This window comes from Leishmania major, chromosome 31, assembly GCF_000002725.2.
Source record: "Leishmania major strain Friedlin complete genome, chromosome 31".
Lineage (NCBI taxonomy): Eukaryota > Euglenozoa > Kinetoplastea > Trypanosomatida > Trypanosomatidae > Leishmania > Leishmania major.
This window is the reverse complement of record NC_007272.2, coordinates 756,744-768,615: the sequence shown is the minus strand read 5'-3', so window position 1 is coordinate 768,615 and position 11,872 is coordinate 756,744. Positions and strand designations below refer to the sequence as shown.

The window sequence follows — 11,872 nt, the reverse complement described above, 5'->3', positions numbered from 1 at the left end:
CTCCCGCTGCCTCGTGGCGTGGGGCCTGGGCCACCCCGGGCGTGCGCCAGGTGGCTGCCGGCATTGCGCGGGTGGCTGTGGGGCGGGGACCGTGCTGGGGCGGCTGGGCCAGCATTGCGTTGGAGCGTTTCTAGCGCGGCTTTGCGTCACGCGATCGGGCCTGTTGCAGTCCTTGCGTAGTGGATGCCAACTTATCTGTTATGGAAAGATGGACGCGCTGACAGAAAAACGTTTTCCTATTATTGCTGTGGCTCTTTCTTGATTGCCTTTTATGCAGACTAGGGAGCAGGTGAGGCACATGGAGCACGCATTGAACGCGTCCGAACTAAAGAACGGAGAAGAAAGAGCATACAAGGATACCTCTTTTCGATCCTTTTTCTTGTTCGTATTCCTCTTTGAGGATCAGGCTTTCTTTGTGTTTTTATCGTGTTTTGTTTTCTCTTGTCACGAGCAAGGGAGTGTGGGGCAGACACCAGTTGATAGAGACCTATCGGATCACGGCGATAGTTGGCAGAACAAGGGTTGTGGTGACATACATACTGCTATCAGCAGTTTGGATTGAACGCATATGTCCATGACTGCCGTCCCTCCTCCTTTTCGCTTGTTCTCTCTCTGTTTTGCCTCTTTTCTTTGCCGGTGCCGCGGACTTTTTGTGTCGCAAAGGCACTCATTTCTCTTTTTGGTGCTTTTTTCCTGTTCTCTTTTTTGTTTTTGCTTGAAACGTCCTCGTGCGAAAGGCGATGCACGCGGCAAACGTCTTTGAGCCTTTCTTGTATGTATCGACCGAAACAACATACAGATGAGACGGTCAAACGGCAGGGCCCATCCCAGCTCCTGCAGTAGCGACCCGAGGAATCATGAGCGATGTCACACAAGGCTGTCTCCTCTGGTTTTGTGCGTTTCTTTGTTCATGCTTAAGCCACCCTTAGCTTGTTGGCACCCTGTCTGGTTTGGCAAGAGGCCCGCCGATACCTCGAGTGAATGCCTGATTTCGTTCCCTTTGCCGAGTGAAGGCGGGTGGAAAAGAGCTTCCTCAACAATTCTCTCTGACATCTCATCACTCGCTTCTCGCCTCTTCACTGCTTCTTTTACACACATACACACATGCACACATGCACACATACAGGACAGTGGCTCGTGCTCTGCTGACCGCGTGCGGTGTTTCAGAGCACAAGGCGCGTGCCAAGTAATCGCGAGCTAATGCTGCAGTATACATCATCTGCGCGGCAGGCGCTGCGTGCGACAGCACTCGTGCTCAACTTTTTCCCGCTGGGGTACACGTGTGGTCCAAAGAATAAGCAGGTGTTCTTCCCTCCGAACAACTTGGATGGGCGGACGACGCATCAGATGAAGAAGCTGCAGGGATCGACGGACAAGCACCCTGGCCTGGTACCACGCGACAAGCTGAAACTTCATTGCGAGTTCTGCCGCTTTCATTGGGTTCAGGATACGCTCGTCGTGCGCTGCGCTGCACATCCCAAGGAGCACAATCAGCGGGAAATTTGGCTAGAGCCGACCTGGACCTGGGGAAAGCAACAGCCGTACCAGTATTACAAGTATATGCCCGTGAACATCAACCCGCGGACGGGCATGCCGCTTGCGCGCGAGGACGCCAAGGGCATGAACAACGAGCGTCGGTCGCAGGGCCTGCCAACCAAGACTCGTCTCTTGGAGCGGGAGCGGCGAGGCATATCGAGAGCCATCACAGGGTTAGGGATATACAACCAGCGTTGGCAGACGCGCTTCCCGTTTGCGACGTGAAGCTAGCGATCTTGTTTGGAGAGGTCTTTGTTTGCATGCTGGGGCCATTTTGTTTGAGCAGCACGGATTTGTCTCCTGCAGTGTCCGCGGTTGCGCTTCGCTCACATGGTTGTTTGCGGTGCTTTCTTGGTACTGCACATACTTTCATTCGATTGGCTTATTGCGTGTCGCGCACGTCTTCTCTCTTAGTGACTCTGAGGGCAGGCAGACTCTTTCTCTGCTGCGAGCTTCAGTACACACGCACACACACACACACACACACTCACGCACCCTTCGGCTCAGCTGCTTGGTTGGTTTTGGAGGCACCGTTTTTTTTTTTTTACCGGCTCTCGGTTGCACCTTCGTCTCGCAGCAACTTTCAGTCTCCTCTCCCTTCCTTCTCTTCTCTCTTCACCGCTGCTCCGCTCGCGCCCTTGACAGGCGGTAGCTTTGCCTTTCCCCAGAGGTGTGAGCGAGTCGGCTACACGCATCGTGCGACTACACCCCTATCAACGGTCGCTTTTCACGCACAGAGATAGAATATCTGAATCATGAGTGCTGACCCCGAGGCGCCAGCGGACCCGTCGAGGGTTAGCGGCGGCCACATTGTACGCAACATGATCTACGCCCACGATGAGAACCACAACCTGGAGATTCTCTCGGGGTGGTCGGAGCAGGGGACACGTGAGTACGATCAGGAGACGGTTCGGCCTGCGAGCGCGAACATGAACAAGGGTCACCCGTGCTTTTCGCTCAACCAAGAGCTGCTGCGGTGCTCCTACAGCTGCCCCACGGAGATGAAGCTGGGAGGGCGGACGGCCACCTGCAATACGGAGCGTCAGGCGCTCATGCGATGTCTCGTGAAGAACAAGCAGTGGAAACCCGACGAGACGGAGAGACGGCCGCGGTATCGCTTCTGGTGATCATGCGGCGCGCCAGGCTCTGCCCTCTCTTGCTCCATCTGCGCTGTCGCTGCACATTTTTCTGCTGGTTCCTTCAAGGACAAAGTTGTTGCGGTTCCCCTGAAGGAGAGGAGTAGAGGTGGTTGGTGCTGTTTAATGTGCGTGGGGTGTTAAGTGCCTCTCCTGTGAGGGCGTCTGTCACATGTGTTGCTTGCGTTTTGAAAGTGCAAGAAGAAAAAATGATAGTAAGGCGTGGCGTCTTCGCCGGGTGGACTCGAGCGGCCTTTTGGTGCACGTCGATCTCCTTTTTGTCACGTTTGAGCCACACCCTGCACCTCACGCCGAGCATTCCCTTTCGCACGACAGGAACAGGCAGGGCAAATGGCGATTGATCAGATACTTTCGAGATGCGGAACTCTCCCCTTCTCGTGCATCCTCTGCCTACCCTCTCCTTTCTCTTCTCCATCGGCGGTATTCGTGCTTTCTCCAAAACGCCTTTGGCGTGCAAAGAGCCCAGTCACACTTGCGCTCCTCTTCCCACCTCTGAAAAGATTCTAGTCCTCTTCTGTTTTTGCGTAAAAGTAGCTGATACTCGAAGGCCATGCTGCGCCGCACCGTCCCCGCCGTGAGCTTCACGGTCTCGCATCGCGCTCTCATGATGCGTCCCAGCCGCCCCCTCCTCAGCGGTGACATGCACTCTAGCGACCGCTTCAAGGCTGCCTGGGACGAAATCCCGCTGCATATGTTGGGCGCTTCCCACAAGCAGATGTTCGAGTGGTATTGGCGCGCCATGTACCAGCTGGGTCTGCGAGATCCCTACCGCCTCACCAAGCTGCGCTCCATGCTCAACTGGGCTGCCTTTTTTTCTTTCCTGTACCTGACTTACATTTCCATCTTCTACTCGTCCTTCTACCACGTGTACATGATGGACTGGCCGGAGCACTTCAAGCGTGAGAACGCCCGCGACTACGCTGTGTCGCATGGCCACGACGTGTGGGCTGGCGATGGCAAGTTCATCCGCCCGTACTTCCACATCAACCCGCCGATGCTGACGATGACAGAGGAGGATATCTAAAGCCACCATCTTACAGTGAAGTGGCAGCGGTCTTGTGAGTAAGCCAATCGAGCACGCTTGTAAGCTTCGTTTCTATTTTCTAGGTTCGATAGGATATGGACGCAAGAAACAATACTCGTCGTCTACAACATGCTTCTCCTTTGATTTTCGTGGACGTCCTTGTGATCTGACGTTAGTACCACGCTAGTTTTTTGTCCCTCTTTCGCATTCCACCAGGAATCTAGTTTGTGCTGTTTCAAAATGAGAGAGCGAGAAAATGGTGGGGAAAAGCACTGAAGCAGTTCACTCCATCGTGTGACCTTGCCCCGTCTGCGCTGTCGAGCACCGCCTTCCGAGTGAGCCCCACATAGCTTCTCCGTCTTTTTCCTTTGTTAGCCTGAGGGGGAACTCCCCAGCCGTCGTGCCGAAGAGAAGTCGTGGAAACCAAGACGAACGGCAGTGGCCCTCAAGAGCCGCATCGATGGGATCCGTAGCGCCTTGTGCTCGCCCTCAACTCCCCCTCTGCCTCTGTCCCCTTGACAGCCGCGAGGCACGCTCTCCCGCCTCCTCTCATCGCATGTGGACCCCACCCACACCTCACACGCCGAAGTACCCTGGCCGCGAGTACTCGCACACACACACACATATATATATATATATATGTAGGGCACACTGTCCACACCTCTCGCACCCCATCAAGAGCGAATGGGGCAGTACACACCTGACGAGTGGTCGCTGTAGCGGTGCTGCTGCGCTGCATACCCCCCGATGCCACGCGTCGCGCTCGGTGTGCGCGTGCCGTGCTCGGGTCTGGCTGGGCGGTCGCATGGTCACGGTCTGCGGACCCGGTGGCGAGGGGGTCTCCCTCGACGAGCGCACCCGCGTCTCCGTGCAGATCGCACCCGTGGGCACCCTGGGGGACTTGGCGCAGGCGCCAAGGACGACAGCGCGGATGCAGGCCACGCTGGTGCACCGGGCACATGTAGCGATAGCAGAGCCGGGCTGCGTCTTCTGCGCAGCCACCACCCCCAGGCTACGGCAGGATACATGCGGTCAGCCGACAACGCAGCCGTCGCGGTGCCTCGCAGGCGGCTGCTGGTGCACGCGGGCAGGGCGAAGGGGTGGTGCACACAAAGGGGTGCGTTGGAGGCGAGGCTTGTGACTGCCGCTTCGCGTGCAGAACCACCAAGCGAACCGCCACAGCGAACCGCCAGGCGTCCGGAGGGGCTCCGCGGACATTCGCGTGCATGTGCGCACCGCTGTCCCCGGGTGGCCATGTGAGGCCCCCAGCACCGTTTTCGCTCTCCACCTCTCGCGAGGGTTGGAAGGAGGGACGCGTCTGTGTGCGCCTGCCTGCCTGCCTGGCGGCCCCCCCTCGAGCACTGCGCTCCTTCCACTTTTCCCTTTCCCCATCCCCGCTGGGAAAGTCGCCGGCACAGATACTTGATGTCTTGCTGTTTCTCTACGACCCCGCAGCTTCGGGCGAGCCGGTGAAAAGCGGAAGGACAATGCAGCAGAGGTGCAGCCTCGCACGTATCGAGCGCACTGCTCCCAGTGCCACTAGTCGGCGGTGTTTTAGGGTGATGTATCTGGATGATGACAGAAATGGGTGTCAGCACAAAAGTGCATGGGAGTCTTCTCTGCTGTGCTTGATATGACCCTTGCCGAGGCACGGCCTGCGCGCAGGCTGTGCGTTGTGTCTCAGGTGGACACTCTTACAGCACGCGTGAGTGTCACACGGCCCACTCTCCTCTTGCTGCGGCCAACCACTGCACTTCATCCCTCGCCTCTCCCTCCTCTGCACCGTTGTGTATTTGCTATCTTTTGTGCATCTGTGGTGCTCACTCGCCTCCACACGTGGGATCGGGATTGATTACTCACTGCTCCGCCGTGCTTGTGTCGTGGCAAGTACATTGACTTCAGGGGGACTTGCTTGCTGGAGACCCCTGTTCGCGCCCCTCTCCTCTCATGTTTGCCATAAGATGTCCTGCGTCCATGCTATGGCACCCTTCTGTGCACCATAGTCTGTTGCTGCTCCGCGCTCTTGAGCAGCCGCATACGCTTCTCCTCGATACACACACCGCCTCGCGAGGTCGTCTTTCCGTTCCTCTTCTCTCAGAATGTGCAAGAGAGGTGCGCATTCAGACTCCGCCCGGCCATCACGAGTTCGACTCTCCTGCTGGTGCCTCCACGGAACGTAGCGTGCTGCTGTACAGAGCCGAGGATTTGCTTCACATCGTGAACCGACCGCTTAGTGCTGGGCACGACCTTGGCGCAGCCTGTCCAACGCAGTCTGGGGTGTTTGCATCGCTGCTCGAGTATCTGGAGGCGTCGACGGTGAGCAGCCACGTGATATCGGCCATCGATGCTCTTCTGGTGTCTCTGAACACGGGCGACATGGAGACGATGCGCCAGACTCACGCGTGCCTGGTGGAGCTGATTGAGAGGCTGGAAGCCTCTATCACTGATGAGAGCCTGAGCGAAGCACATCGGACGGACCAGAAGGAGCCACTAAGCACATGGCCGCTCTTCTGCACGCTTCAGTTTCTCATTGAGGAAGGCGGTATGCTGACATCGGCGTTTCCCCGCACAAACAAAGCGTATACACGACTCTGTCACTCCAGTAAGGCTGTAGCGCTGCACCGACGGCTCGTGCAGCGTACCGTGGAGCAGCTGCTCGACGTCGGCAGCAGCGCTAATGCCGACGTCAGTCAGGGAGCGCGGGTGGAGATGAACTATCCGGCGAAGGGCTTCTTGCGTGAAGTTCAACGTCATCTGGCTTCGTACAATCGGAGCATGGAGGAGCGTACCACGGATGGGGTGTCGGGTGAGAAAGGGCCGCTGAACAGCCGTGCAAGCGGGGGTAGGCTTGGTATTCAGGCGGTCCAGGCTCGCCTACCGTGGACGCTCCAAGCGCGGCCACTACGCAAGGGATAGCCGTCGACTTGTGCTGCACCACGACATGCAGCGACCCTGCTCCTGGCGGTCGACGAGGTTGCATGCAGTGAGGGTCATGCCGCTATGTGGGCGGAGCTGCGACGCAGCTCCGTTTGCTGCCCGTGGTCATGTCGGGGATGAAGCATGCGTATAATCTGCATTCGGTGCACCTTTGCCATTCTCTTACACACGTGTAATCCATAAAGCACATGCGATGGAGGCATGGAAAACGGCTCCTCAGCTGCGCATGTTGTGCAGCTGCGTAGTGCGTCGCTCTCGTAGACGTTTCTCGACCGCGTGTGGCCCTTTCCCTTCACCCCTTGAGTGAGGTCGCATCTTTTTTCCCTTCCACTCCGCTTGTCGGTCGCCGAAAGCTCGTCGCGCGCGCATGCTTCCACTGGCCACACTCCCAAGAACCTTCTCGATTCTTTGACGCTCTCTTTTCTGCATCCGTTGTCGACGCGTCCCTTCTCTCCACACGACGCACGCGCCCAAGACCGTTTCATCGCAGCGGAGTAAGGATGAGCCGCAACGGTGAGCTTTGCCTGCAGAGGATCATCGTGTCGTATAGCCCCAACAAAGGGAATCCGGCGATGCGGCAGTTCATGGCCACTCACCTGCCCGAGTTCCATCGGCAGTATCCACAGGTGAAAATCGACATTCGCCCTCGCCAGTGGCCGGAGAGCAGCATCACCGGGATTTACCGGGATGGCAGCGAGAAGGCGTACTCCATCCGCTTTCTCAGCTCGATGGGGATCAACGTTCGCTTTCATCGCCTGGTGAACGAAGGGAACGACTACAATCACTCCTTCTCTGCTTCCCACCTGCATCTGCAGCGCAGGAGTGTGCAGGGCACCTGGAACCCATATCTGTGGAACTACGAGGGCACCCGTGCCCGCCACAAGCCGCCGGCGCAGTGGAGCCGAAAGCTGACGGAAAAGGAGTGGGACTACTACGTTCAACAGTATGGGGCGCAGATGAAAGCGGAGGAGGACACGATTGCCGATCGCGTGCGTCGCTACACCGACATCCCAGAGGCGAGCACGGAGGAGGTGAACCAACGCTGGAAGGAACACGTGATGCCGCGCCTGCAGACTGACCTAGAGTACAACCTCAGCCACTGGAAAAAGCAGCACCGCACCGGAGCGGGCCGACCAGCGCCGCCTACGTTGAACGAGTACAGCCTCTTCTCCGTCCCTGATCACTCTAGCCTTGGGCAGGATGCCATTGACATGCTGCGCAGACGCGAGGCCCAGCGAGAGGAAGACTGGTGGCGTGAGCGGAAGGGACAACTAAAGCCACCCGAGTGAGCCACAGTTGTCTTATTTTCCGCCTTCATGTAGTGTCGAGTGTAGCGGGGGGGTGACAGGCGATCTGATCTCCGATTTGTGGTTGCATTGTCGTGAAGCAGGGTGTCTTGGTAAGACACACAAAAAGAGAGCTAGCGAAAGACGCGGAGCAGTCCGTGAAACAAGAACAGGACATATATGCAACACGTTGAGTGTTGTCCAGATGGAGGATGCGCATTGTGGCGCACCCCATCGGCTCTCTGCTTCCTTCAGGGATGGAGAAGATGCTCTCATTGGTAAGATGGCGGGAATCATGGCGTGATTGCAATGCGTCTTTTTTCCTCGAAAGCGTATCCCATGTACTTTCCCTTCACTCTTCTCCCCCTTCTCTATGCTTTTTCTCCAGCTTGATGCGTATTGTGTCAGCACGCACGCGAGAAGCAACGTATGACTGAACAGTCATTGTAACTGCGAACAAAGACTTTGGCCATCACGACAATCATTCCTCCGAACTCCCTCCAATCTTCTTTCAACGTCGCGAGCCTTGACTTCGGAAACGGCCTGGTGGCTTTTCAGAATGCTTTCCCTGCTCGTTCATATGAGTGCTCTGTGCACCCCGTCTCTCATGCTCGCCTAGCTAAGTTGCCACGCCAGATTAGCGTCTTTTATTGTTCCTCCTTCTTCCACGTTGTGGTGACTCTTCTCGGCTTCTTTACCTTCTTGTTGTCTTCGTATGTGTGGTGCTTTCTGTCTGTTTCACCAGCTATTCGTACTCTCTTTAGCACGTAAAACGGTGCATCTCGCTCTCTCCCCCACTTTACTCACGAATACTGTATACTATCGTGAAGGCGCTCCTTGGACGGGGAGTGCTGCGCACTCACGCTTCGCCCTCCTCTCCTCCGTCCCACGCCAGCGAGTGAGTGCACCGGTCCATGCGGAGGGCGAACCACTCAGCTCTTCTTTGTGTGCATCGCATGCACACTTTTCTCGGTGCACAGCGGTGCGACGATGTCGGGGGGACGCGCTGGGGCCTCTCTTTTCGTTGACCAGTGGAGGCGCGTTCTTTGCTCTGCCTGTGAGTGTTCCTTCTCGTTTCCGTTGCGGCTGCGAATGGGCCGCCGTGACCTTGTGGCCCCTTCTCTCTCTCGTTCTTTCCACTGGCCGTGTCTACAGAGTAAGCCGCACCCACACGACCCCCTTCATGTCCCCATCCGGAGCAACCGGAAGCTGGAAGGGCAGGCGGCCCCGCACTCTCGCCCGTACACAAACACAGGCATATGCGCGCATCTATACTGTGCTGTAGGAAAGGCGCGCTCTATTCCTGTTGGCATGGCCTCGGCGTGCCCGGCCCGACCGCACGCCTGCCCAATGTTGGATCGATGGAGGCAAATGTGCTGCCTCGCTCAATGGCCTCGGTGTAACTCTCTCACTTTCCTTTCGTCCATATTTCTCTCCCCCTTTCTCACGCTGGCGAAGAAGCAGAGGCGCTCGCACACATATTCGTGTTTTACTGTACTCCATTCAACCGGTTCATGGACGGCGGCTTCCATACGTGAGCCTCGCTCCCTCCCTCTCTCGTCCCCGACTCCTTTTCGTTTTTTCGAGGGACTCTCGAACACCAGATTGCCCGCTGAAACGCGTACGCCCACATACACAGCAGGGAGAGATTCGCACCGGGAGACGAGCTCTGCATTTGTGCTCACTGTAAAACACTTGTGTGTGTCTTCTGGCTTTCTCATTCCCGTCTTCTCTCCTCTCGAACATTTTGCCTCCTCTTTTTTTCTCTCTCTCGCCTGTTGTCTCTCTTCGTCTCGGCTTCCGTGGTGTTGCCAGTCGTCACCTCCTTTTCTTTCGCTTTTCTCGGTCGTGTTGCTGTACATGGTGTGCGTGTTTCGCTGCTTTTTTTTCGGTGCCTGATTCAGTTTTTGGTATCTGTGCCCCCTCCCCTCCCCCACCCACCCAAGACGAAAAGGAGAAACAAGTGCGTCGGGGCATAAAGTTCTTTCGCGTCTTCGCTCTTCTTTGATTTTCCTTTGTTTTTTTTTGCATTGAAGCGAGTGTACGACGCTCTCGAGTCAGGGCACAGAGTGCTCTTCTTGTCCCCGCGGCTATCCCCCGTCCGCCCTTCTCGTGCACTCTGGGGGATTGCTGAAAGCGGAAAACAATCACCACGAGCGTCATGTCGATGTGGAAGGTTTTCCCTGTGGATGGTGTGGACGGCGGCGACTGCCATAACTACAACGCCTTTGTGTGGCAGCAGCTGTTCAGCAACTTCGACCTGGAGAGCAACTCCGGCCCCACAAATGTGGATGAGGTCAACAAGACCCCCGGATCCTGCTCTATCCCCATGATCGGGCTCAAGCAGAGCAACGCGAGTGCAAAGGACACAGCCCTGTCAGTCAAGCTTGATGCTCGCCGCACTTCCTCGTTTGGCGGCAGCCCGACTGCCTTGCAGGACGACGGGTACTCGAGTGAGGATGAGCACGAATCCCCTGGCGACCAGGCTGGGTCGGGCAGAAGCACCACGCCCTTCTACTCGTCGCCTACCACTACTGCCACCGCTAAGAGCGGCAGCGGCAGCTGTGTCGCGTCGGCGCAAAACAGCAGCGATGCTACCGTTCCATGCTTCTTCGTAAATGGGGTGCGCCACAGCATCGAGTCCCCCTGCAAGACGCCGGACTGGACGGTGGTGCCAGCGTCGTCGTCTGCGTCAGTGAGGCAGGTATCCGTGGAATCCCCTCTGTGGGCCAGCGCGCACATCGACCCGTCCCCCAATCCGGCGAAGACGGTTGTGGCAGGTAACAACTCAGGCGTGCCCTGTGCGTGGGTGTGCGCAGAACAGTCGACGACGCAGCCGCAGTCCTCGACGAATCTGCCTCTGTACGCGAAGCCTCTGACACCGCCAGCTGGGTACGCGGTACCCGCCTCTCCGCCGTCGAGTGGAATGATGGGTGGAGTTCAGAGCACGTTTACCTTGCCAATGGGCTCGTCCGCTTACGTGGCAAACACGGTTTCCGTCATGCAGCCGCTCCCGGCGTCCGCCATGCCTGTGGCTCAGCACGCGAGCACGCCGTCTTTCTTTCCGCAAAAGAACGACAGCGCTGCGAACACCTTTCCAGACTGCTCAATCTTGGGTTTCGTCTTCATGGACGGGGAGGGTTGCCTACGCCTCGCTCCGCAGGGCTGCTCTGCTCCAGCATCTGCCCTGTCGGCACTGCCCATGATGCACGTCCCTTGCGGCGCGACAGCGTCCTCTAGCATGCCACAGATGCAATACACCCCGAGCACCACGCCAGCTCAGCCGTGGCGCCCCGCCGCTGCCCCCGCCGCTGCCCCCGCCGCTGCCTCCGCCGCTGCTCCCTCCGCGTCACTCCCTTGCGCAATGTCCTCTGAGGCGTCGGGAAATACCAAGGCATGGGTGTTTCGCGATGGCCGCTGGATCTCATTGTCTATTTGAGCATCGAGGCACCTCTTTTCGGTGTCTCTCGTTTTCAAATTTCTTTTCACTAGTAGTTGCTGGGCACGCTTCGCCTTGGCTTTCTTTCCCGTTCTCTTCCCCATTTTTTTCTCTGAAGCTCGATCCCTCGTCTCCCCTCTTTTCACTCTCTACAATCGAAAAGGTGTTGGTCTTTTTTTTGTCTGCTGTTTTGTTGTTTTGTCGCGTGTGTGCGGTACTCCCTCCTGTACACGCTTACAGCCGCCGCACCGCATGATTTCACCTTTCCTTGTTTGCCTTTTCTATTTCTCGGTTTCTGGCGCTGACTTTCTTCGAACTGGCTTATCTGTTTGGTTTCTCTGTCAGCTGTTGCGCTCCGCCCCTCCCCCTGTGCCGGCTCTTTTTTTTTTCTCTCTTCTCCCCACTTTCCTCTCTATACATTTCTGTAAGCCGTAAACGTCGTTCAAGTCTACGAAAGAAATCGCACACACTCGTATTCCAACGCTCGTTCACG

The 11,872-nt window shown here is 57.1% G+C and overlaps 6 protein-coding genes across 6 annotated transcripts; all 6 read left to right on the top strand.

The window, feature by feature from the left end:
• Positions 1 to 1,200: 1,200 nt before the first annotated feature.
• Positions 1,201 to 1,761, top strand: LMJF_31_1590 (conserved hypothetical protein; the record flags this gene model as incomplete). Its single annotated transcript, XM_001685093.1, has 1 exon — positions 1,201 to 1,761. One exon carries the CDS (start codon positions 1,201 to 1,203, stop codon positions 1,759 to 1,761), a length of 561 nt encoding a protein of 186 aa, XP_001685145.1.
• Positions 1,762 to 2,291: 530 nt separating this feature from the next.
• LMJF_31_1580 (conserved hypothetical protein) lies at positions 2,292 to 2,663 on the top strand (the record flags this gene model as incomplete). Its single annotated transcript, XM_001685092.1, has 1 exon — positions 2,292 to 2,663. One exon carries the CDS (start codon positions 2,292 to 2,294, stop codon positions 2,661 to 2,663), a length of 372 nt encoding a protein of 123 aa, XP_001685144.1.
• A 580-nt stretch (positions 2,664 to 3,243) lies between these two features.
• Positions 3,244 to 3,717, top strand: LMJF_31_1570 (putative cytochrome c oxidase VIII (COX VIII); the record flags this gene model as incomplete). Its single annotated transcript, XM_001685091.1, has 1 exon — positions 3,244 to 3,717. The coding sequence occupies one exon, from the start codon at positions 3,244 to 3,246 to the stop codon at positions 3,715 to 3,717; it is 474 nt and encodes a 157-aa protein (XP_001685143.1).
• A 1,947-nt stretch (positions 3,718 to 5,664) lies between these two features.
• Positions 5,665 to 6,633, top strand: LMJF_31_1560 (conserved hypothetical protein; the record flags this gene model as incomplete). The annotated part of the gene is made up of 1 exon (XM_001685090.1): positions 5,665 to 6,633. The coding sequence occupies one exon, from the start codon at positions 5,665 to 5,667 to the stop codon at positions 6,631 to 6,633; it is 969 nt and encodes a 322-aa protein (XP_001685142.1).
• A 521-nt stretch (positions 6,634 to 7,154) lies between these two features.
• On the top strand, positions 7,155 to 7,943 carry LMJF_31_1550 (conserved hypothetical protein; the record flags this gene model as incomplete). Its single annotated transcript, XM_001685089.1, has 1 exon — positions 7,155 to 7,943. The coding sequence occupies one exon, from the start codon at positions 7,155 to 7,157 to the stop codon at positions 7,941 to 7,943; it is 789 nt and encodes a 262-aa protein (XP_001685141.1).
• A 2,158-nt stretch (positions 7,944 to 10,101) lies between these two features.
• On the top strand, positions 10,102 to 11,379 carry LMJF_31_1540 (hypothetical protein; the record flags this gene model as incomplete). Its single annotated transcript, XM_001685088.1, has 1 exon — positions 10,102 to 11,379. One exon carries the CDS (start codon positions 10,102 to 10,104, stop codon positions 11,377 to 11,379), a length of 1,278 nt encoding a protein of 425 aa, XP_001685140.1.
• Between the last annotated feature and the right edge of the window lie 493 nt (positions 11,380 to 11,872).